Raw genomic sequence first — 26,134 nt, 5'->3', positions numbered from 1 at the left:
TCTCAACTTTCGCTATGGCTGATCTCTCGAATGCACCCTTTCATTTCGTGCCAAAAGAGGATTTCATTTAATTGAGTAGGCACGTATCACCCGAATCTGACTCAGTTGATGAGGAACCACTTACACAAGCAACTCCTTATGACAACTTCGTTGCCGATAATCTGAATTCAGCAGTAAATGAACTGCCTTATGATTTTAGTAATGATTTAAATTTGAATACGTCATGTTATTACATTACTGTAAATCAATGTAAAGATATATAGTACAGTTTCTCTGATGATACGTTTCCTTTGTTGCCTTAAATATAAGAACCTTGAATAAACATTTTGATGAGTTAAAGTTTGTATTAGAATCTGATGCTAGCCAATCACTCTCTGTTATTGGATTTAGCGAATCCTGGTTGACTTCCACCACGGAAGATTCCTTTGCAATTGACGGATTAATATGTATGTCGGGAATAGATTGGACAGAAGTGCTGGCGGTGTTGCATTTTACGTATTAAGTATTTACAAATATATCGTTCACAACGACACTTTTGTAGAATGGATAACACTGTTGAATCTCTTTTCAGAGAAATTTATATCCCAGGATGTAGGAATGTGCTATTGGGTATAATATGTGACCGTTCACCTCAAAACGAACATAAAGTCGCACACACTGATTTTGCGTGAGGACTGAAAATAAGTGAAATGGGTCAACCTAGCAGAACTTGACTTTTTCATATTTTCTGAAAGAGCGGGTCTTCTTTTATATTATGCTAAAATTTGGTATCATAAAACGGGCAGGAAAGTGTGTTTTTTAGCAGTTTATCTCGAAAACTTTTGATAAAATAGTGTAATTAGGTGTGTCTTTAGAATCCCTTTTTCATTTCTGAAAAACCTTGTCCACTTTCTTCACTTTCAACTCTAGTAACTTTTGAAAAGACGATGCTACTGCTTTGAAAGTTGGCATTAATTATGGACAGGATGTGTTAATGAGGCATGCTTAATTTCAGTTTAATCTGATAATCCCTTCATTATTGTTACTCTAGTAGTTTACTCCCTGTTTTTTGTCCCATTCATTGCACAGCCAGCACGGTTTGGTAAAGATTAAGCGCTTGAATAGACACTGTACTTCAGAGCCTCTTTTCTCAGTTCACACTTTTCCTGAGTTTGTGCTTTCTTTCAAATATCTAGATATTTTGATTTGAGTTATACATCATTTTAAAGCTTAAAATGTGCTCTTTCAGAATATGGTCTTAACTAAAAATTCATGTGTGGCGACGTTTTGTTTGTTTTGAGGTGCACATATACAGACCTCGCAATTCAAATACTTGACATCCCTTGATATATCCTGCGGACCTGGTAAAAAACCCAGTTTTTTTGGAATACGGACTGTTTGCTACTTGGTGACTATACAATTGATATGCTGAGATCTGGAAATGATCGTATCCCTGGCGAGTTTCTTGAAACACCTTTGTCTTCATCCTTTCTGCCACTCATTTCCAAACCAACTCGCGTCACGGATCACTCTGCTACTCTAATTGGCAACTTGTTTTGCAGTATCTTACCTCTTCCCGATTCTTTGATAATTCTTTCAGATGTGACCAACCAATCATGACTCATTTTACTTGTAAATGATGCAAAAACTTTCATCTCCTTTATTCAAACGTAGAATCTCATGTATGAATTTAGCCAGTCTTAATATCGCTCTTGATAATGCTGGTTACGATTATGTGAAAGTGATGATATTAATTTGTCGTTTGATAATTTTATGGAAATGTTTAATTTTCTTTTGGATGATACTATTGCAAAGCAAAAAAAAATGTAAAATGAATTTTAAAAAAGACATCCAGGTTACCATGATTTTCAAAATCAATTCCTCGTTCAATTAATAGAAAAAAAAAATCGATTGTATTATACATACAAAATGAAAAAAAAACAACTGAACCATCAAAGAACACATATAGAATATATAAAGCCACATTAACTAGGATTTTACGTTTGGAAAAGAAAAGGTATTATTCTTAACAGCTGTCGGGATTCAAATTTGATATCAAGAATACCTGGAAAGTTTTAATGCAGGCTATGAATATTCCGAACAGAAAAGAAACAAATTGGTGAAATAAAGTGGGATGATGAAGTAATTAATGACCCTGGTGATATTGCAATTTTTTTTCTTATATTTCAAAAAAAGGTAAAACGCTTGCTCATGGTATTCCGGCTGCAGAACAGAATTTTACTTATTCTTAGGCCAGTGTAACCCCCCCCCCCCTTTTTTTTTTTTTTTTTTTTTTTTTTTTACTCCAACAAATATATATGAGATTATTGATATTGTGTCCTCTTTAAAGAACAAACGTAGTTCCGGTTATGATGATGATTTAGATAATTGTATCCTTAAACTTAAAGGTGTTATATCATCAGTTGCAGATCCCTTGGCTCACATTAATCTGTCAATTTCTAATGGTATGTTTCCTGGCAAAATGAAATTGGCTAAGGTAATTCCAATATTTAAGAAAGGCAATAATATGGATGTCAGCAATTATCGTCCAATCTCTTTATTATCTTCATTGTCGAAAGTTTTAGAAAAAAAATCATATACACCAGAATTATCAAATTCTTTCATGCGCATAAAATATTCACAAATTCCCAATTTGGTTTCCGATAAAGAACATATACCATCCACGCAGTTCGTCATTTGATTGATAAAGTTGTTAATGCAACTGACAAGCATTTTAATTCAATTAGAATATTCATGGACTTATCCAAAACCTTCGATTCAATTAATCACAACATTTCACTCCACAAGTTATCGCACTATGGAATTCGCGGGAAGGCCTTATATTATAGTTGGTCAAGAGTTATTTAGCTATAAACAGAAAACAGTTTGTTTCAATTGAAAATAATAATTCCCTTATAAGAGATGTTACGTGTTGCGTTCCACAGGGAAGCATTTTAGGGCTGCTGTTATTCGTAATATATATCAATGATGTTTTCTATGTTTAAGAAGTACTTTCCTTTATACACTTTGCTGATGACACCAGTGTTTTTCTTGCCCATCAATCAATCAATCAATCAATCATAGTTTATTTCCAATCAACGAAAATCAAAAACATAGTACAATGTATACATGTCATTAAATGATATTGTTCAAACGCTTGCAAAAGATTCATGTAATATACGAGACAAATTATAGAACAACATATGTGTACAATAATAAAGAGGAACAATGTACAAATACTACGTGGGCGAGCGGAAAATAAATTCGATTATGGAAAATAGTGATCCACTAATAAGCAAAGCTTGTTGGACGTGGATCGCTAGATAAATAATGAGTAATGATATACTATTCTATAACAATATACATGTAGATATTTTGAGATACACAGGTCGGGAAAAAAATATAGAATACCAATGCTATAGTGCCCGGACACTGTTCACTGAACCACGTGTACCGGGAAAATATGATAAGGACAATACATTGGTACACACATTCAATTACCCACACGCATATACACTGTAGGACGCGAGACAGTACCAAGAGGAGAGAAGACGGTACACAATACAAGTCTACGAAGAACAATAGACAGGAAACGATATCGGTGTTGCTGTTTTTTTTTTACAATGAAATTTAATTCATATAAACATTCAGGTACAAAATAAAATAATATCACATGCAGTACATACAGACAAATGACCGAAATTTGACGGGCAACTGCGAAACAATTAAATAATGTAAATACGATTCCAATTGATATTTGATACAAAACCTTTGGTTTTCTCAGACATATATACGTCTAATTGTTGTTTGTGTGTGGCGCCTAACAGGCTGCCCCCTTGTCTGCTCTCTCCAAGATCATGTATTCTACCTGTTTCTACTAGAGTTGCTCGAGTAGAATTGCTATCAGTCTCTTTGTTGTGAAACATGGAACTTGCTAGACATTTTTCGACGATTGGTTTCATGTTTCTGTGGTCTTATCAGTCAGAACAACTTGGCTTCAGGCTTGCAGTAGCCATACTAGCTGAGTGTCAGCCTTCACTGTGCATGTATATGGACATTATCCAAGTTCACTCATCCTCGTCATGAATGGGACCTGTTCTTTCACTAGTTCTGCAGTGACTTCAGCAACATGGACTTAATCAGTTTATCCCCCATTCTTCCCATTGTCTGGATCTTGGCTCTGCTTCTCTCTGTCAATCAGCTGTACTGTGTGAACCACGTACTGACTGCATCCGTGAAGCAGCTCTCTGTTATAACTGCAAGTTAACACACATCGATGGGAAGCCATATTGTATATGATCGTGACTTTCTTCTGCGTCTCAATCCGGACCCAAGCCGAATATCTTGTTTACTGAATAAGGATGGAGATCATTTCACGTTTGATGTTCAGACACTCCCCTTGTCTTCACTCAAAAAAGGGGAAGATGGAAGCGGATTAGGAGACATCGAGGCGTAAGGGGTGGGAGACGAAAACAGAGGCACGCAGCATCAACAAGCGAAGAAAATATACCTCCTAAAGATATAAATCGGGGTAGATCAGTGAATGTTCATCCTCTTGCCATTGCAAAATGCGCTGTTCTAAATGCACGTTCAGTTTGCAACAAAGCTTACTCTCATTCAAACATTTCTCCTCGATCATGACGTTGATGTAATTACTGAAACCTGGCTGACGGATGGAGATGAAGTCACCCCTCGACAGTTACTTCCAGACCCTGATGGCTACAGCTTCATCTCAGTGCCCAGAAATGGTCTTGGTGGTGGTCTTGGTATTGTAGCTAAAAGTCACATAAGCATCAAGCTGCGACCTCCACAGAAATGTGAAAGCTTTGAATGTGCCGAGTTCGATCTTAGGGCTGCTAGTTTGTCAACGCTTCTGGTCGCAGTCTATAGACCTTCACCCTCTACGCAGAATGGACTCTCCAGGATTCAGTTCTTAACTGATTTCACCCCTTTTCAGGAAGATCTGGTCACTAGGCAGGATAATTTCATCATTATGGGGGACTTCAACATTCACATAGATAATCTGGACAATCCGGAAGCTGCCCAGTTCGCCAATCTTTTGAATGACTGCAACGGTATTCAGCTCGTAAATCAGTCAACTCACATGACAGGTCATATCCTCGATCTCATTATAATCAAGTGTTCTTCTAAGTTCCTGGATCCGAAGGACGTTTTGATCGGATCGTTTATCTCTGACCATGCAGCTGTTCATTTCTGCTATAGACTTGGGGAGTCTTCTCACAAGAAATGTGACAAGAAATTTCGTAAACTGCGCTCAGTTGACATTCCTTCCTTCCTCGACGATATTGAAACAGCTCTGAATCAGAAGGATTTTTTTGGACAAAGCTGATGCTAATGATCTTGCCGACTGTTATAATGCCACAATCAAATGTACTTTGGATAAGCATGCCCCAATGAAAACTGTACGTGTACCTGAACGTCAGCCAGTGCCGTGGTACACAGGTGACTTGCAGCAACAGAAACGGCATGTAAGGAGGGCAGAAAGACGCTGGCGTAAATCAGGACTCCCTGTGGATCGCAAAGAGTTTACAAAGCAACGAAATATCTTCACTGATATGGCATCTGTAGCCAAGAAAGATCATATCAAGCAGAAGATAAAGGACTGTTACGGTGATCAAAAGCTTCTGTTTCGTCTGGTTAATGAGCTCCTAGGAAGATCAAAATCAAAAAGGTTACCTACCATCTATGATAGTGAAGCAGATCTTGCTAACATGTTTAGTGACTTCTTTCATGAGAAGATATCCAACATCCGCAATGTGCTATCCAATTTCTCTGCCAGTGGAACAGCTCGTGAAACTTTCCACCCTCCTTCCTCTACATGGCTCTCCTTCCAACTCGTATCATTAGTCGAGGTTTCGAAAATCATCAAAAGCTCGCCCTGCAAGTCGTGTGCCCTTGATCCTGTTCCAACGTGGATGGTGAAAGCGGCCCCGGAGAGATTTGCAGACATCATCGTCAAGATCATTAACTCTTCCCTTGAAACTGGCATTGTCCCAGACATCTTCAAGCGTGCTCATGTCACACCCCTGCTTAAGAAGACTACTCTTGATCCTGACTCTCTTGACAACTATAGACCGATTTCGCAACTACAGTTTGTCTCCAAAGTTCTTGAGAAAGTTGTTGGAAATTTCCTGTGCAAGTACCTCAAGGGAAATGATCTGTTCGAGAACCTGCAGTCCGCATATCAACCAGGGCAGTGTGGAAACTGCTCTTGTCAAAGTGACAAATGATATCCTCTTAGCCCTCGACAAGAAACAGATGGTACACCTTGTCCTCTTAGATCTATCCGCAGCGTTCGATACTGTGGACCACGATTTGCTGCTGATGAGAATGTCGCATCGTTTTGGAATCTCTGGAAACGTTCCCAGATGGTTCCACTCTTACTTGACTTTGAGATCCCAAGTAGTTACTTTGTTGGATTCTTCATCAAAGCAGTGCTACATCGAATGTGGTGTCCCGCAGGGCTCCGTGCTGGGACCTATCCTAATTACCATGTATACTTCTCCTCTTGGCGACATAGCAAGACGTTTTGGCCTGAGCTATCATCTGTATGCTGACGACACGCAGCTCTATGTTGCCTTCAAGCCAGGAATAACTGATCAGGTCTGTTGTCGGCAAATTCGTGAGTGCTTGGCGGCAATGCAGGACTGGATGAGTGGCAATTTCCTGAAATTTAATAATGACAAAACTGATGTGATCCTGATTGGTTCCCGACACCAACACTCTGTGTTTGAGATGGAGCACATTTCCCTGAATGGCCAGAATCTGTCGCTCTTGGAATCAATTCGTGGCCTTGGAGTGATCCTAGACAACAGATTGAATATAGTTGACCACATCACAAGTGCCTGTAAGAGTGCCAACTACCACCTGAGGAACATTGCAAGAATTCGCAGATTCTTGTCTGAACCTGATGCAGTCAAGGTTATTCACGCCCTAGTATCGTCACGCATTGACTATTGTAATGCAGTATTAGCTGGTCTGCCTAACTCTTCTATCTGTCGCCTCCAAAGAGTACAGAACAGTGCCGCCCGTGTTCTAGCTCGTGTGAGGAAGAATGTTCACATCACCCCAATACTAAAACAATACCACTGGCTTCCAGTCAAGAAGAGGATTGAGTACAAGATTCTTACCCTTGTTTTCAAGGCATTACATTGCATGGCTCCGAAGTATCTTCTGGACTTCGTCACAGTAAAGCAGTCAGCTTACAGCCTACGTTCTTCGTCTTCGACGGTGCTACATGTTCCCAAAACTCGGACAACCTACGGGGATCGCGCCTTCCTCCATATGGCTCCTTCACTTTGGAATAAACTTCCGGATAATGTTCGTAACATACACAGCATAGATACTTTTCAACGACATGTCAAGGCATATCTTTTTGCTCAGTCATATGATTAGGGTTCTATTTTTATGTGTGTGTTTTTTTTTTCTTCTGTTAGGCGTTGTCATGTTATTGTATTGTTTTGTATGGTATTGCACTGTATTGTAATGTACTATTTATTTGTACCTTTTCTATTTTCTTAAGAGAGAGCAGAAAGCGCTTTGAGTAGTTTGTAACTGGACATAGCGCTTTATAAGAAATTACTTATATATATATAGAAATTACTTATATAATTTCTGTGCTTGTTTTAAGAATTGACAAATTTGAATATATAACATAACGATTTCTTTTTATTTCTTACAGAAAATATGAAATATTTTGCGCAAAAATAAAGCATTTTGTAACATTTTAGATTTTCTGTCGAACCAAGTATGTAAGAACTTTTAGTAATTTGAATTTTATTCTCTAGCATAATTTCTTGTATTTGAGCAATAAACCTTTGGGTAGTGTCACATTCCAAAAACAGATGTGTAATTGTTTCTGTGGAGCTCGAACAAAACGTACAGAGGTGAGTGTCAGATAGCCCCATTGTAAAAAGTAATTTGTTAACATAAATATTTCTATGTAAAATGTTGTACTGAAAATACCGAAGTCTTTGATTTAAAGTAGATGTATAAGGAATTTTATATGTTTTAGTTCAATCTAAGTTTTGATCAAAAAATTCTTCCCATTTCATTTCTGATTTAGGTGGTTAAAATATCCTATCACATAATATTCGATGTATATATCGACATATCTTAATTCTTTTAAACAAATTATCTATCGTTTCCTCTTGTTGCGTCTTTATTTCATTATCATTTACTGATTTCTCTTAAATATATTTTTTTTTCCATTCTGAGGGGATTACATGGATAACTGAAAACTGTTCTAAAAAAATTAAACAAACACCGTATTTAGTCCGAAACTGTTCAAAACTAAAAAACAAAACAAAACAAAACAAAACAAAAAACATCATTCAATAATTGTTTAATCTTAAATATTCCCCTTTGGAACATAGTTTTCTTAAAATACAATATCATTATTTATGGGAATTAATGAATTAAACCATATTACTTGGTTTTTCACTTGTTCTACGGATAACTTGGGGTAAAAAATATATTCACACCAAGCCTTAAGAACTCTACGTATAAAACTACTTTGTATCGAATTGATTTTCGTTTCTGTTCCGACCATATTACAATACCAAATCATATTGTGCCCAAAGATTTCTAAATAATGTTCAAAGAAACATTTCCATTATCTTCTATTTTGATCATATAATAATCTTTTCACCCATGTGATTTTAAGTCCAGAAATTACAGATGAAAAATGAAACATCTTTTAACCTCCCTGACAATAATCTCAAATTATTGTACGCCGACTAATTTTATTGGGTTTATCATCCCAGATAAAAGACAATTTTATTTGTTCTATTTCTTTTATAAACTGTGCTGGTGGAGAAGGTAACACCGAAAACAAAATAAAAAAGATAATTGAGAAAGAGCCAAGGATTTTAATAGAACAATTTTCCCGATGGGTGTTACATAATTATCTTCGCGACCAAATTTTCAACATCTCCAATAATTTCCTCTTTTTTGGGGGGTATATAATTCAACTCAAACATATCATTTAAAGTTATTGTGAATGTGATTCCGAGTAACTCAAATGGTCCACTAGAAAAACTAAAACCGGAGTTGCTTATATCGGGAGGATGTGCTTTATAACAGCAAAGAGCCACAATTTCACTCTTATGACGGTTGTTTGCTAAACCTGAAAAAATTCTATATTGGTCTAATATTTGTAACAACAAAAAAAAAAAAAACGAATTTGGATTTTTCAAAAAGAACGTAGTGTCGTCGGCATAAGCGCTAATAAGAATTTCACGGGCACAAACATTAATACATTTTATGTTGAGATCATTTCTGACCCATATTGCAAGTATTTCACTACATGAAATATAGAGTAACGGACTTAAAGAACACCCTTGTCGAACACCACGTTGTAAATTAAGAAAATCAGAAGCGTGACCGTTGTTTACAACACAAGACATTATATCAGTGTACAATATTTCAATCCATGTTATGAACTTTTGTCCAAGATTATACAAAATGCAATGTTTTAATAATAAAATTATATTCTAATTTACCAAATGCCTTTTCGAAATCAGCCAAAAACATAAACCCAGGAGTATCCGTCTTATTTGTATAATCAGTCATTTCAAGTGTTAATTGAATATGTGACCGTGCACCACAACACAAACATATAGTCGCACACACTGATTTTGCGTGAGGACTGAAAATAAGTGAAATGGGTCAGCCTAGCTGATCTTCACTTTTTCATATTTTCTAAGAGAGCAGGTCTTCTTTCACATTATGCTAAAATTTGGGATCATAAAACAGGTGGGAAAGTGTTTTTTAGCAGTTTATCTCGAAAATTTTTGGTAGAATAGTGTGATTAGGTGTGTCTTTAGAGTCCCTTTTTCATTTCTGAAAAACCTTGTACACACTCTTCATTTTCAACTCTAATAACTTTTGAAAGGATAGTGCTACTGCTTTCAAAATTGGCTTAATCATGGACAGAATGTGTTAATGACGCATGTCTAATTTCAGTTTAATCTGATAATCCCCTCATTATTGTTACTCTGGTGGTGTACTTCTTGTTTTTGTCCCATTTATCGCACAGCCAGCACAGTTCGGTAAATATCAAGCGCTTGACTAGACACTGTACTTCAGAGCCTCTTTTCTAATTTCACACTTTTCCTGAGCTTCTGCATTCTTTCCAAAATTTAGGTAGGATAGGAGAGTATAATTGGTTTGAGTTATACATCATTTTAAAACTTAAAGTCTGCTCTTTCAGAATATTGTCTCAACTAAAATTCATGTCTGTCAACTTTTTGTTTGTTTTGTGGTGCAGGGTCACATATTTTCTCCATTATATCTCCCTGGAAGAAATCCGGTTTGGTCATGATTTATAATTTCTGGCAAACATTTTTTTTTTCTTAGAAGAAGAGTCAAACATTTCGCCAAGATTGTATAATCTGTATTCAAAATTGATATCGGTCGTCAATTTTCCAAATATAATAAATCTTTATCTTTTGTAGGAATGAGATCTATAACACCTCTCATTTGATCAACTGTTAATTTCTTATGAACAAAAGAATAATGAAAACTTTTGATTAAACAGGGACCAAGGTCTTGATTGAAAGACTTATAAAATTCAGAAGGAAAACCATCAGTTCCAAGGGTCTTGTTATTGGGCATAGTTTTAAGGGCATCAATGCATTCTTGCAAAGAAATTGGGCCTTCGCATTTTAATTGCAAATCATCTGATAATTTTAGGGTTAAATTATCTTGAATTAATAATGCAAATCCATTTAAATCAATAATGGGAGTTCTTTCACTGGCATATAGGATTTCAAAGAAAAAAAAACTTCAGCGTTAAGTATATCTTTTATGGAATTCAAAATCACACCAACCTCAGTGGATAAGGTTGTTATAGCTTTTAAACGCTGATTTCTTTTTTCTAAGTTAATAGAATATTTTGAATTTCGTTCTCCATATTCAACCCAATTAGCCATTGAACGTATAATGTAACCTTTCGTTTTAATTTCATAAAAGTGTTCCGACTCTTGTTTACATTCATCAATTTGTCTTTGAGCATCGGAATCTGGATTAATTGAAATAATATTATGTTCATCGAAATTCTTCAGTCTATTTGATAAATATTTTTCGTGATTACGTCTTTCCCTAGATTTCTGAACAGAATACTCAATAGTAATTGATCTTAAATGGCCTTAAGATACTCCCAAAACATATTTGGTTTCATTTCCTTCTATACTATACTCATTTGAAATTAGATTGAAGGTTGTTTTTTTGTTTTATTTTTTTTTTTGGGGGGGGGGGTTCTTTTTCGTGTACAATCCTATGATGACGACCCCCATATTCAGATTAGTTTATATGCTTATTTTGTTACCCGTCCGCGAAATTTGCATTGCTGTTCTTATTATTATTGTTGCTATTACCTAAGGTTTGACTATAAGATATTATTTAACCTATACTTTGCAGTTGAAGGGTTTGTTGTATATTCTTTTTTTTTTTCTTTTTTTCTTGTCTTTCTTCTTCAAACCTCCGAAGATCCTTGTCTCTGTTGCATATTCCTGTCTATTATGTTACCTCCTTGTCACGCTATAGTCTTGTTTCCTCTCGTGTCGTTAAGTCAGTTTTTTTTTCCTACAAGTAGTCTTGTTGCTCTCCCAGTCTTGTCTCATGCTCATGATTTTGTTCGTTGTTGTTGTGTATGTAGCTGTTTGTCCGTCTGTCTCTTAGTGGGCTGCCAAACGTTCATGCCAAACTTTTTGTGCCACTTTGTTGCTGTTTTCAATAAATTTTTGCATCGAAATTTTACAAGGGGGCTCACACTCTACAAGCATTGTCTTTTTGGCGGGTGCCTCCTGTTTTTTCACTCAGTACATATTGACAATTATTTCACTTTCGGTACCTAAGCAGTTATTGTAATCTCTAACTACTGTTTCGTTTTTTCCATTATTTGATTTGATTTGATTTGATTTGATTTATTCTCTGTATGCCATCTTTTTTTTCAAATACATCAACATGCTGAAATTTCATTAACATAGTACAAAATACCGGTAGTATACTTTCAACAATTTTCATCATTTTCATCATTTATACAACACATCTGTAGTATAATTACATAAGTAACATGTTAATAATTTGCATACAGAACGATTGCCAATAATAAGCACAACGCTTGACTGTTTGGCAACCGATAACAAATAACATGACAATTCTCTGTACGAATTTACATGCATTGTTTCTGTCAAGAAGTACTTTTATATATCGTTTCATTGTGGAAAAACGAATACAATTTGAGCTTGAACTTGAACTTGAACATGAATAGCCTCACAAATATCATATACGCATTACACAAACATTCCTTCATCTTACATCATTTTGTATCATTTGTTAACCTGTTATGGCTTACATGTGTAATTCTTTAATAAATAAAGTTTGTGGTTAGAACTGACAGATTCCTTAATTATCGTAAGACTTTCGTGCTTGTTTTTTGTTTGTTTTGCTTTATCTTGTTTTGATTTTTTTTTTCAGTGGAGGCTCTTAACGGGATGTTACGTGTGTCTTATTTACACCCTCTTATTGTACTGCGTAGCTGGAATCAATAAAACACGAGGAAGGACCTGACATCTCGGTCGACACATCACAAGCCTACGCCACCAGTATCTGTGCCATGCCAAACCTTAAGACTCTGAAGGTTCAGAAAGTCAGGATAGCAGACGAGTTCTTTGTCGCCCTCGCCGAATCAGCATCAGGAGCGAGGGTATCTCACATTACATTACAGTTTGTTTATCCCAAATGTTATGTCAAACACTGAAGAAAAGAGCAGAGATCTGTATTTATGTCCTATGTATGTTATAATAGAGAAAATACAATATTCTAGTATAGGGTAATTGTCCATGGTACAAAGCCTTTTTATTAAGTGTTTCCCACAGAAACTGAAAGTTTCTTTGACATAATGGCATGGCAGGCTGTGGGTCTTTCAGTTGCAACTATTTAGACCATTTTTGTCCTTGGTATTCTCTTATGAAAATCGACAAGGCGAATTATAAATAGCCTCACAATTATCATGTATGCCATTTCACATTATTATTTCTTCATCTCACATCATTTTGAATCATTTGTTAAATCTGTTATGGCTTACATGAGACATTATCTAATAAATAAAACTTGTGGTGGAAAACTGACAGATTCGTTGATTATCATATGATTGTGTACCTTGTGTGATTGTTTATTTTGTTTTTGTTTGTTTTTTGCTTTGTTTTGTTTTGTTTTTGGGTTTTTTTTTTCTGTGGAGGTACTCAGATGGGATCTTACTTGTGTCTTATTTTCACCCTCTTACTGTACTGCATAGCTGGAATCAATAAAACACATTAAAGGACCTGACATCTCGGTTGCTGCATCACAAGCCTACGCCAAGAGTATCTGTGCCATGCCAAACCTTAAGACTCTGGAGCTAGAGAAAGCCAGGATTGCAGACGAATTCTTTGCCGTCCTCGCCGAATCAGCATCAGGAGCAAGGGTATCTCACATTGCGTGATACAAAGTTTGTTTATCTCCAATGTAATGTTATAAACTGAACAAAAGAGCAGAGTTCTGTGTTATCTTATGTTGATAGTAGAGAAAGTACAATGTTTGATAATGTTGTCCGTCTTTATCTTTTTTATCCGTCGTTGTCTTTTTTAGTCTTTCCAACAGAAACTGAAAGTTTCTTTAACATGAAAGCATTGCAGGCTTTTTTTTCAGTTACAACTAAATTTATTTTGTCCCTGCTAATCTCTTATGAAAGTCGCAAAGGCGAGACACATTTAGCCTCACAACAATATCTTGTATGCCATTACACAATAACCATTATTCCTTCATCTTGCATAATTTTGTATCATATTGTTGTTGTTGTTGTTGTTGTTCATTTTCCATCTGTGAAGATAGCTGGATAGCCCATATTCAGCTACACTAAGCTGGTCTTCCATGGGGTCCAGTTGGATGTGGGGTGGGACCACTTCACCGGGTTAGACACCCTGCTCTTTGCGATGAATGAATGAAGCGGGATCTTTTACGTGCATGAGCTGTGACTCTCTCATACACGGGACTTCCATTTTATGTCCTAGCCGAGGGACAGAGTGTTTTGCCTCTTGCCAGAGGGGACGGTATGTTTACACACAACATTGCTCAGTCCAGACTCGGGTTCGAACCCGGGCCGCGTGATCGTGAGGCAGACGCGCTACCGATTGAGCCAACTCACCGCAGATTTTTAATCTGCTATGCTTTTCATGTAAAATGCTCTGATAAAGTAATGAAAAATTGTTTCATTTATATATTTTGTGCCTTGTGTGTGTTTGTTTTGTACTTTGTATTTTTGTTTTTGTTTTTCTTGGGAGGCATTTAAATGGGATCTTGCATTGTTTTCTTTTCACCCTGTTACTACACTGCATCTGCTGGAATCAATAACACACTTTACAGGACCTGCAATCTCGGCCGATGCATCACAAGCCTACGCCGCGAGTATATGTGCTATGCCAAACCTTAGACTCTGAAGCTATATGGTGTCAAAATAAGACACGAGTTCTTTACCGCCCTCGCCAAATCAGCATCAGGAGCAAGGGTATCTCACGTTGCGTGAAAGTTTGTTTATCTCCAATCTAATGTCATACTCTCTAAAAAGAATCGAGTGAAAATGTTCACTGTAAAAAGAGTGAATACAAAAAAGAGTGAATTTCGAGTGAAATTGGAGTGAATTTTGAGTGAAAATGCTCATTTTCACTCATTTTGGAGTGACGTCAGGGATCACTCGAAGATTTTGGAGTGATCCCTGACGTCACTCCAAAATGAGTGAAAATGAGCATGTTCACTCAAAATTCAGTTTTTCGAGAGAAACTCTGCTTATCGACTGAAAAACTAAGTTTATTTATTTATTTATTTATTTATTCATGTTTTCTATTAAAAATTATACAGGGTAGGCACATTCAGTTTGCTTACTGCTTTACAATGGCGCCCTGTATATACAAAAAAATAAAAAACAAATACACTTGTAGTAACATGATTCACACAATTACAGATTAATGACATAAACAAATAAAAGAAATCAGCTTAAACAATTTGTTTTGAATATAGTCAGTGACGAAGACAGTTGTACTTCAATGGGGAGTTTGTTGAAAAGAGAGCTACCGGTGTACGAAAATGAACGTTTCTTATATTCGGCTTTTGGGTAAGGTATTGATAGAGTGCAATTCTTAGAGTATCTTTTTTTTTGTAATAATTTGCTGAATAAGAAGTGATTAGAGGATTTAAATAAGTAGGTACCAGATTATGACGGATTTTGAAGGTGAGTATGCAATATTGTAACTTGATTCTTTCTTCTACCGAGAGCCAGTTTAAAGTGGTGTGCAGAGAGCACTGAGGAGTATAACAATTAACATTAAATACTAAGCGCGCATATTTATTCTGCATTCTTTGTAATTTTTGCACATTAGTCTTAGAACAACTACCCCATGTCGTACAACAGTAATCAATATGTGGCAATATAAAAGCAAAATATAAATTAATCAACATTTTGTGGGGGTAACAGATTTTTTATACGACGGATGCATCCTATTGCTCTAGATATCTTTCCACGTACATGCAGTATATGATCATTCCACAATAATTAGGGATCTAATATAACTCCCAAATATTTAACAGTATCAATGATTTCTAATTCAGTATCATTATAGATTATTAAAGGTGCTTTATTTCTCAATTTTCTTTTCGAACCAAAAAACATTACTTTAGTTTTCTCTGAATGCAATATCAAATCATTACATTACAACCATCGTGTAATTAGATCAAAATCATTTTGTAGAATTTTTTGAATTTGTAAAAAAAAAATAAGTCCATTAGTAAACACTGCAGTATCGTCCGCATGTAAGGACAGTTTAGTAGAAGCATTAAATTTCAAACTGCAAATATCATTAATATACAAACAGAAAATCAGAGGACCAAGGATGGACCCCTGGGGTACCCCCGATTTCATAACTACATAATCACTTGTATGTATATTCATTTACAGATTCACACTGCAATCTTTCATGAAAATAACATTTAAACCAATCATACTATCGACTTGAAATACCATAATATGTCATTTTTTCAAGAATCTTACTATCGGGAATTACATCGAACGCTTTTTTCAAGTCCAAAAATATTGCCCCTGTAAGATGTCCCCTGTTCATATTTTCTAACAAAAAATCAACTATATCGGTTACGCACGTTGCGGTCGAATGTGATGGCCTAAATCCAGACTGTTGTGAAGATAATGATTTATTTTCATTTAGATAAATATACAACTGTTCATGTACTGCTTTTTCCAAAACTTTTGATGAAATGGGAAGTATTGATATTGGTCGAAAATTATTGATGTCATATGTTCCACCTTTATATACCGGTGTAATTCGAGCCTTTTTAAATTCTGCCGGAATTTGAGATGTTTGTAATGATCGATTGAATATAAAAGTTATCTGTTCACAAATATAACCAGCTGGCAATTTTAACATTTTTGGGTGTAGGCCATCAATACCCATAGCTTTTTTGCAATCGATGTTAAGTAGTTCATTTTTTTACAAATTCAACAGATATTTCTTTGAATTGGAACTCTGTGCTTACTTGAGCCAAAGTTTTCATAGTGTTGACACTTGTATCTGGGGACTTGGTGTTATTTTTAAATCTTTCACACACGTTATTAAAAGCTTCATTAAGAATATTCACTACCGTACTGCCATCATTAACCACTTCATCATTTACGAGGAGCTTGAGCTCTGTTTCACTTCTTTTATTTGGCAAAAGATTCCGTAAAATCTTTCAATTTCTATGAACATCATTGCCACACGAAAAAAATGCTTCTTTATAATAACCTTGTTTTAAACGTTTATTCAAATTATTAGCTCTATTTCGATAAACTTGAATTTTTGCCAATCAGATTCGGAATCAGTTTTTCTGAACTTTTTTCTGTAGAAAACACGTTCACGGGCCAGCTTTATATATTCTTCTGTTATCCAAGCGTGTTTATTGCTTAATGAGCTAAACATAGATTTGAACATATCCCATAATTCTTGAACGGATTTTTCTCCTGAGTAAAAGGAAATCCAGTCCAGGTAATTTAAATCTTTTTGAAACATCTCTTCATCAAAGAAACGAAACGATCTAATTTTGCTGATCTTTGGTGAAAAGGGACGGCTTTTACCTTGAATAACTGAAACAAAAAATCAAAGAGTGATCACTGAAGCCAATGCACTGTACGCCTGACTTAACGATTTTCATTGAGTGCGAAGTAAGTATTAAGTCTATCAGAGACTTACTGCGAGGTGTTACTCTGGTTGGTTCTTCGATGATTTGTCTCATTTGTGTAGTGGCACAAAACTGTAAGATATTCTTTGATAAATTATTTTTCGCACTCATATCACAATTGAAATCTCCCAATATCATGACGTTATTTGACAAGGATAATACCTTGTCAACTGACTCTTCGAGAGCGGCAAAAAATGACTTGTGTGCATCAGGCTTTCTGTAAAGAATACTGATATATAATGAACTGCCATTTACGCGCTTTATTTCCAACCATAATATTTCACTCTCGCTTCGTTCTAAGTCATTTCTTCGTACATATGAAAATTTGCTGTTGACATAACACCCAACTCCTCCACCATGACCATTTCTATCCAGTCTCTCAAAATTGAATCCATCTATGGAGATCATGTCGTTTGCAATATCATCATGTAACCAAGTCTCGGAGATACCGAATATATCATAAGGGTTTTCGATCAAAAATTGTTTCAGATCCATCACCTTATTTTCAAACTCCTTATATTCAAATGAGCAATTTTAATACCCTTTATATGCGGGAAATCAGAAATACACTTCAGAGATCATCTGTCACATCGCGAAGGAGAAACTTGGGATAACTTTATCGCGATAAACCTAGTTTTTCACTCGATAAACAGAGTTTCTCGATAAACCTAGTTTATCGCTTGATAAACTAAGTTTTTCACGTGATAAACAGAGTTTATCAATGTACTAAGTTTATCGATAAACTAAGTTTATCGATAAAGTACGTTATCGAAAAACTAAGTTTAACGATAAGCTCTGTTTATCAAGCGCCATACATGGCAGGATGTGGTTCTTTCAGTTACGACTGAATGTGACTCGGTCGAGAGGACCTTTGGAGAACTACACTGAATTGACGGCCAGCGCATGGGCACACAGATATCTATCCGTTCATGGATTTGAAATTTGTGCGCAGGTGATGTGTGCGCATACGCTGGCCGTAGTATTCAGTGTATGTAGCTCTCCCAAGGTCCTCTCGACCGAATCACATTCAGTCATCAATTCGAACAGAAAGGGACTATTGGCAGAACCAAAAGTTGCCCGAAGCCTGTTTTAAATACTTCAGCATAATTGGTAAGTCATCAAATTGAAGAAATTTTTCGGATTTTAAGTTGATATTTACCCGCGTTACTAAATCTGTCATGATCCTGAATGCTACAATGCGAAGCTCCGTTACGCTATGTAGGGGTTGCTGGTCGCTATGCATATGGGGCTGCTGGTCGCAGTTAATTGCATGATTACTAAGGCATGAGAGCACTTTGAGGCGAGTAAGTCTCACAGTGTTAGTTATATAAAAGGTACTTTAACCTGAAACACAAACTAAGACAAGGAAATTCAGGGAAACTTTTGAGGTACCAAAATTTCATATTATCTTTAAGAGCATATTCTAAAAGAGCAGACTTTAAGTTTTAACATGTTGTATAACTCATATCAAATGGACTCTCCTAACCTATCTAAATATTGGAAAGAACACACACACTCAGGAAAAGTGTGAACTGAGAAAAGAGGCTCTGAAGTGCATTGTCTATTCGAGCGCTAAATCTGTACCAAGCCGTGCTGGCTGTGCAACGAATGGGACAAAAACAGGATGTAAATCACCAGAGTAACAACAATGAAGGGATTATCAGATTAAATTGAAATTGAGAGTGCCGTATTAACACATTCTGTTTACAATTGATGCCAACTTTCAAAGTAGTAACATCGTCCTTTCAAAAGTTATTGGAGTTGAAAGTGAAGAGTGTGTTCAAGGTTTTAAAGAAATGAAAAAGGGACTGTAAAAACACACCTAATCACACTATTCTACCAAAAGATTCAAGATAAACTGCTAAAAAACACACGTTCCTGCCCATTTTATGATCCCACATTGTAACATAATGTAGAAGAAGAAAATATGAAAAAGTCAAGATGGGTTAGGTTGACCCATTTCACCTATTTTCAGTCTCCTCACAAAATCAGTGTGTGCGACTTTCTGATCGTTTTGTAGTGCATGGTCACATGAAGGTCACCTCAAGGTCAAAGCTCACAGGCAGGGGTCAATGAACATTTACAGCTCAATGTTAAGTTTTTATGGCGCATGTCTATTTATATGGGTCATAACTTTTGATCCATAGGTCCGTTTGTGCCTAAACTTGGATGGTAGATGTCTCTTGGGGAGTGGATGATGACCACAAGGTCAAAGGTTACAAGCAGGGGTTAACGAACTTTTAGAGCCCAATTTTAAGTCTTTATGGCGCGTTTCTATTTTGGGTAATAACATTTGATCCATAGGTCTGTTTATGACCAAACTTGGTTGGCGTATGTCCCTTGGGGAGTGAATGATCACCACAAAGTCAAAGGCCAAGCAGGGGTCAACGAAGTTTTAGAGCCCAATGTTAAGTTTTTATGCCGCATTTCTAGTATGGGTCATAACTTTTGATCTCATCCAACCAGCCAAGTTTAGTCACAAACTCCATTTGTGACTAAAATTGGATGGTAGATGTCCCTTGGGTAGTAGATGGTCACCACAATGTCAATGGTCACAAGCATGGATCAACGAACTTTTAGAGCCCAATGTTAAGTTGTTTTTTTTTTTTTTTATGGCGCGTTTCTTTATGGGACATAACTTTTGATCCATAGGTCCATTTGTGACCAAACTTGGATGGTAGATGTCCCTTGGTGAGTGGATGGTCACCAAATGGTCAAAGGTTACAGACAGGGGTCAACGAACTTTAAGGGCCCAATGTTAATTTTTTTGGCATCTTTACCCTTGTATATCTCTTTTTATCTGTTATATCTCTTTTTTATCTGTTATATCCCATTCGCTTGCAATTTCTTGTACGCGAATGGGCGAGACACATTATGGCACTTGCCTTGTGTTAATTGCTTTGCTTTAAATCTGAAATACTCTGATTATCTAATTAATGGAATTCGTATTTAAACCCCGCAGATTGCACGACTATGACGTTGTTATATGCCTTGTGTATTTGTTTTGTGTTGGGTTTTTTTTCTGGGAGGCACGTAAATGGGATCTTACTTTGTTTTCTTTTTACCCTCTTACTGTACTGAATAGCTGGAATCAATGACAGTATCTGACATCTCGGCTGCTGCATCGCAAGCCTACGCCACGAGTATCTGTACCATGCCAAACCTTACGACTCTGGAGCTATTTGGTGTCAGGATAGCAGACGAGTTCTTTATCGCCCTCTCCGAATCAGCATCTAGAGCAAGAGTACTTACATTGCTCTACAGTTTGCTTATCTATAATGTAATGTCATACACTGAACAAAATATAAGAGTTTTGATAAGGTTGTCGGTGCTACAAAGACGTTTCAGTCTTTCCACCTGAAACTTTCTTTGACATAAAGGCATGAGAAGCTGTTGTTCAGCCTGTTACAACTAAGCCATTCTCGTCCGTGGGAATCTCTAATGAAAATCGACAAGGCAAAACATTGATAGCCTCACAATTATCCTGTATGCCATTACATTATTTCATCATCTTACATTTGTACCATTTGCTCATTTGTAATGGGTTATATTTGACATACTCTGATAAAGTAATAAAGCTTGTGGTTCAAACATAACAGAGTGCGTATCACTTGTCAATGTGTCTTGTGTGTTCTTTTCTTCTTTGTTTTTTTTTGGGGGGGGGGAGGCACTTAAATGGGATCTTACTTGTGTCTTCTTTTCACCCTCTTACTGTACTCTATAGTTCAAATCAATAAAACACATTGAAGGATTTGATGACATCTCGGCTGCTGCATCACAAGCCTACGCCACGAGTATCTGTACCATGCCAAACCTTGAGACTCTGGAGCTATTTGATGTCAGGATAGCAGACGAGTTCTTTGTCGCCCTCTCCGAATCAGCATCAGGAGCAAGGGTATCTCATATTGCGTGATAATTTGTTTATCTCTACTAAATGTAACGTCAAACACTGAACAAAAGAGCAGAGTTCTGTGTTATCTTATATTCAAAGTAGAGAAAATACACTGTTTGATAAGGTTTTCCGTGGTTTGAAAACTGTTTTAGTCTTTTCAACCGAAGCTGAAAGTTTCTTTGAAATAAAAGCATTGCTGGCTGTGGTTCTTTCAGTTACAACTAAATCATTTTTGTCCCTGGTAATCTCTTATGAAAGTCGCATAGGCGAGACACATATAGCCTCACAATAATTATTCTGTATGTCATTAAACAATTATTCCATCTTCTTTCATTCGTATCATTTTTTAATCTGCTATGCTTTACATGTGACATACTCTGATAAAGTAAGAAAGCTGACAAATTGCGTAATCATCACGTTATTATGTGATTTGTGTGTTTGATTTGTGCTTTGTTTCGGTTTTTTTTTTTTCTGGGTAGGCACATAAATGGGAAACATACTTGTGTCTTCTTTTCACCTTCTTACTGTAATGCATAGCTGGAATCAATAACACACATCCAAGGACCTGACATCTCGGTTGCTGCATCACAAGCCTACGCCAAGAGTATCTGTACCATGCCAAACCTTAAGACTCTGGAGCTACGTGATGTCAGAATAGCAGACGAGTTCTTTGCCGCCCTCACCGAATCAGCATCAGGAGCAAGGGTATCTCACTTTGCGCGATAGTTTGTTTATCTCGAACGTAATGTCATGCACTGAATAAAAAAGCAGAGTCCTGTGTTTTCTTATGTTCATAGAAGAAAAAATACAATGTTTGATAAGGTTTTCCGTGGTTCAAGGACTTTTTTAGTCTTTCCACAAAAAAAAAAAAGCTTAAAGTTTCTTTGACATATGAACAGAGCATTGCAGGCTGTTGTTCTTTCAGATACATTTAAATTTATTTTGTCCCTTGTAATCATTTATGAAATTCGCAAAGGCGAGCTACGTATTGCCTCAAAATGAATATCCTGTATGTCATTACACAATTATTTCTTCATCTCTCATTCGCATCATTTTTTTTTTAATCTGCTATGCTTTATATGTGACATAAATACTCTGATAAAGAAATAAACCTTGTCGTTATATAACCTGACAGATTGCGTTATTATCACGTTATTGTGTGACTTGTGAGTTTGTTTTTGTGCTTTGTTTCGGTTTCTTTTTTTTTCGGGGGAAGCACTTAAATGGGATCTTACTTTGTTTTCTTTTCACCCTCGTAATGCACTGCATAGCTGGAATCAATAAAACACTTTAGTGGACGAAACATCTCAGTTGATGCATCACAAGCCTACGCCATGAGTATCTGTACCATGCAAAGCCTTGAGACTCTGGAACTACGTAATGTCAGAATAGCAGACGAGTTCTTTGCCGCCCTCGCCGAATCATCAACAGGAGCAAGGGTATCTCACATTGTATACAGTTTATTTCCAATGTAAAGTCTTACACAGAACAAAAGAGCAGAGTTCTGTGTTTGTGAATTATGTTCATAGTAGAGAAAATCCAATGTTTGATAATGTTGTCCGTGTTAAAAAATAAAAAGAAAAAAAAGATTCTTTTACGAGTCTTTTCAACAGAAGATGAAAGTTTATTTGACATAAAGGCATAACAGGCTGTGGGTTCTTCCTGTAACAATTCTAAACCATTTTTGTCAGTGGAAGTCTCTGATGAAAATCGACAAGGCAAAACATTGATAGCCCCACAATTATCCTGTATGCCATTACACAATTATTCCTTCATTTTACACTTGTATCATTTTCTTAACCTGTATTGGTTTACGTGGTAAATTTTGTAATAAAGCTTGTGTTTAATCCTGACAAATAACTTATCACGTGATTGAAATTATGACGTGTGTGTGTATTTGTGTTTGTTTGTTTTCTGGGGAGGCATTTAAATGATTTCTTACATGTGTCTTTTTTCACCCTCTTACTGTACTACATAGTTGGAATCAATGATACACGTTGAAGGACCTGCAATTTCGCCTGATGCATCACAAGCCTACGCCACGAGTATCTGTACCATGCCAAACCTTAAGACTTTGGAGCTAAGTGATGTGAGGATAGCAGACCAATTCTTTGCCGCCCTCGCCGAATCAGCATCAGGAGCAAGGGTATCTCACATTTCATTCTACAGCTTATTTATCTCCAATGTAATGTCGAGAGTGGACAAAAGAAATGCGTTCCTTGTTATCTCTTTTTCACTGAAGGGGAGGCACCGATGTGAATTAGTACGTGTGTCTATCCCGTACTCTCCCAAGGGAATGTGGTCTTGTTTTCACCCTCTTTGTTTGTTTATTTGTTTGTTCGTTTGTCATTTCAATTTGAGAAGATGGCTGGATAGCCCATATTCGGCTGCACTAAGCTGGTCTCTGATGGGGTCTGGTTGGATGTAAGGTGGGACCACTTTACCGGGTTAGACACCTTGCTCTTTGCGATGAATAAATGAAGCGGGATCTTTTTCGTGCATGAGTTGTGACTCTCTCATACACGGCACCTCGGGTATGTCCCATCCGAGGAGCAGAATGTTTTGTCTCTTGCTTGGGGGATGTATGTTTACTTTTTTGTGCTGTATAGCTGGAATCAATGATTTTTTATTTTATTTATTCTATCTATTTCACATATTTAAAAAGGGTAGCCCAAGTCAGCACTTGCTGGTTTTCATCGGGGCCCTTTAAAAACACAACACATAAAACATTCCAGAATTACATTTACTCTCTAAAAAAAATCGAGTGAAAATATTCACTCTTAAAAGAGTGAATACAAAAAAGAGTGGATTTAGAGTGAAATTGGAGTGAATTTTGAGTGAAAATGTTCAGTTTCACTCATTTTGGAGTGACCTCAAGGATCACTCGAAGATTTTGGAGTGATCCCTGAGGTCACTCTAAAACCAGTGAAAATAGACATTTTCACTCAAAATTCACTCCAACTTCACTCTAAATCCACTCTTTTTTTTCTATTCACTCTTTTAAGAGTGAATATTGTCACTCGATTTTTTTGAGAGTACTAACAAACATAGAATAAGAGAAAATATTATATACATTCAATACAATCAAATCAAACATATAACGCCTATAGAACAATTTCAAAGACATGTAAATACTACGTTTCTAAATGAACAAAAATGAATTGGGAAAAACTACAATAATAATATTTATTGCACAATTCAAACAACCGATAAAACTGTGAAAGACCGTGTTAGTCATTGATTTAAAATGAAAAAAAAAATCTCGATAATAAAACACACATATCATAGGCTCCTTTTGAACAATTCTAAGTTGGGGGAACATCGTGTCTCTAGATTCACACATATCATAATCTGCTTTTGAACAAACCTAAGTTGGCGAACATCGTGTCTCTAATGGCAAATTATTCCAGTGAGATACCGCTGTGCACACAAATGATCTCCTGTAAAATTCGGTATTACATCTCGGGATCTCAAGTTTGCACTGCCCCGAGTTGCGTGTAACGCGTTGGGCTACTGCATCCATGCATAACAAACTTATTTGCGAGTAAAAACGGTGCAAGATGGTGCACACATTTAAATGTCATACATGCCATTGCTTTTGAATATAATGTTTGTAACGTTGGCCAGTTAAGTTGATTGAGCACTTGCGCGGATGGGGTTTCCCATGAGCAGCCAGCTATAATGTAAGCGGCTCGCTTGTGTAACCTGTTGATGGTTTCGTAATTTTGTTGTGACCTGTTGGTCCATACATTGCAACAATACAAGGCATGTGGAAGGATATAACCCCAGTATAATATGCTGAGATAGCGAGTGTTGAAAGCTCCCTTGAGCCTTCTAGGAATACCTATTTTTTGCTTTACTTGCAGGGCGACTCTATCAACATGCTTGTTGAACTGCAAATTATTGTCTATCACAATTCCAAGACATTTATACTGAGAAACACATTCAACTGGGGTTGATCTTATCTGTACATATAATCTGCTGACATTTAAAGGTTCAACTTTTTGCCTAGACCTAATTACCATTAGTTTAGTTTTATTTATATTCAGAAGCGGTTTATCTTCTTTTTTTTGGGGGGGGGGCGGGGTCCATATGTAAACCTCCTCAAGAGCATGGTTCAGTTTTGACTGAATTTCATCCACGCTTCTACCTCGCACAGATAAAGTCGCGTCGTCTGCGAAAAGAAACATCTCTCCGTTGTGGATACTCATGGGTAAATCATTAATGAATATGGAGAAAAGTGTTGGCGCTAACAGTGAATCCTGTGGAACTCCGTGTTGTATTACTCTAATGGATGATTTTTTCCCCCCTTTTACAGATACAAATTGACTTCTACCTTTCAAATATGAAGTAAACCATCGTACACTTCTATTTGTGCAACCCACAGACTTCAATTTCAGTGACAATATTTCGTGGTTTACTTCATCAAAAGCTTTTCTCATGTCAATAAATGCAACACCATTTACGTATCCGTGATCTACATTCCGAGACCACTGATCAACCATACAAAGAGAGGCGGTTTCGCACGAATGATTAGGTCGGAAACCGAACTGTCTATCTGATAATACCTTGTTTCCGATCAAATAATCTTGAAATTATACATTAACAATTTTTTTTCTAGTATCTTAGACAATCTTGATAATAATGAAACAGGTCGATAATTTTCAACACTTGATTTACTTCCGGCTTTGTGTATGAGTTGGACTCGTGCGATTTTCCAATCTTCCAAAAATTCACCCTGGTCCGATGATAAATTAAGAATATGCGTTAAGCTTTGAATTACATTCGGGGCATTGCAAGCATATTTCAATGATTTTGTAGAAACATCGTCAGGACCAGCGGCTTTTTAAACTGGAATACGGTTGATTTCATTAACAATAAATTCATCTGTCACATCAGGGAGATCAAATGAGATGTCAGGGGGAACATAACCAACAGCCCTTTCATTATAAAACTCATTAATACCACCGCTATTTT

At 36.5% G+C, this 26,134-nt stretch overlaps 3 protein-coding genes across 3 annotated transcripts in view; all 3 read left to right on the top strand.

The window, feature by feature from the left end:
- Positions 1 to 4,561: 4,561 nt before the first annotated feature.
- LOC140226685 (uncharacterized) lies at positions 4,562 to 6,230 on the top strand. Its single transcript, XM_072307125.1, has 2 exons — positions 4,562 to 5,065; positions 5,424 to 6,230. The coding sequence occupies exons 1-2, from the start codon at positions 4,562 to 4,564 to the stop codon at positions 6,228 to 6,230; spliced, it is 1,311 nt and encodes a 436-aa protein (XP_072163226.1).
- Positions 6,231 to 12,619: 6,389 nt separating this feature from the next.
- On the top strand, positions 12,620 to 14,480 carry LOC140226529 (uncharacterized). Its single transcript, XM_072306979.1, has 3 exons — positions 12,620 to 12,709; positions 13,301 to 13,467; positions 14,381 to 14,480. Exons 1-3 carry the CDS (start codon positions 12,620 to 12,622, stop codon positions 14,478 to 14,480), a joined length of 357 nt encoding a protein of 118 aa, XP_072163080.1.
- A 5,939-nt stretch (positions 14,481 to 20,419) lies between these two features.
- Positions 20,420 to 26,134, top strand: part of LOC140226684 (uncharacterized) — a 493,686-nt gene continuing 487,971 nt past the window's right edge. The window contains exons 1-5 of the mRNA XM_072307124.1: positions 20,420 to 20,509; positions 20,990 to 21,160; positions 21,695 to 21,862; positions 22,429 to 22,596; positions 23,136 to 23,303. Of these exons, the coding sequence (XP_072163225.1) occupies positions 20,420 to 20,509; positions 20,990 to 21,160; positions 21,695 to 21,862; positions 22,429 to 22,596; positions 23,136 to 23,303 (765 nt within the window). The remainder of the gene's footprint in view (positions 20,510 to 20,989; positions 21,161 to 21,694; positions 21,863 to 22,428; positions 22,597 to 23,135; positions 23,304 to 26,134) is intronic.

The sequence above is a fragment of the Diadema setosum genome, chromosome 3, assembly GCF_964275005.1.
Source record: "Diadema setosum chromosome 3, eeDiaSeto1, whole genome shotgun sequence".
NCBI classification, from domain to species: Eukaryota; Metazoa; Echinodermata; class Echinoidea; order Diadematoida; family Diadematidae; genus Diadema; species Diadema setosum.
This window is presented reverse-complemented; position numbering and strand designations above follow the sequence as displayed.

Coding starts and splice junctions, on each gene's coding strand:
- LOC140226685 (XM_072307125.1), top strand. CDS start 4,562: ATGCACGTTCAGTTTGCAACAAAGCTTACTCTCATTCAAACATTTCTC. Junction 5,066..5,423: donor ACTGCAACGGTATTCAGCTC/GTAAATCAGTCA, acceptor CCTGAACGTCAG/CCAGTGCCGTGGTACACAGG.
- LOC140226529 (XM_072306979.1), top strand. CDS start 12,620: ATGCCAAACCTTAAGACTCTGAAGGTTCAGAAAGTCAGGATAGCAGAC. Junction 12,710..13,300: donor AATCAGCATCAGGAGCGAGG/GTATCTCACATT, acceptor TGTACTGCATAG/CTGGAATCAATAAAACACAT. Junction 13,468..14,380: donor GAATCAGCATCAGGAGCAAG/GGTATCTCACAT, acceptor TACACTGCATCT/GCTGGAATCAATAACACACT.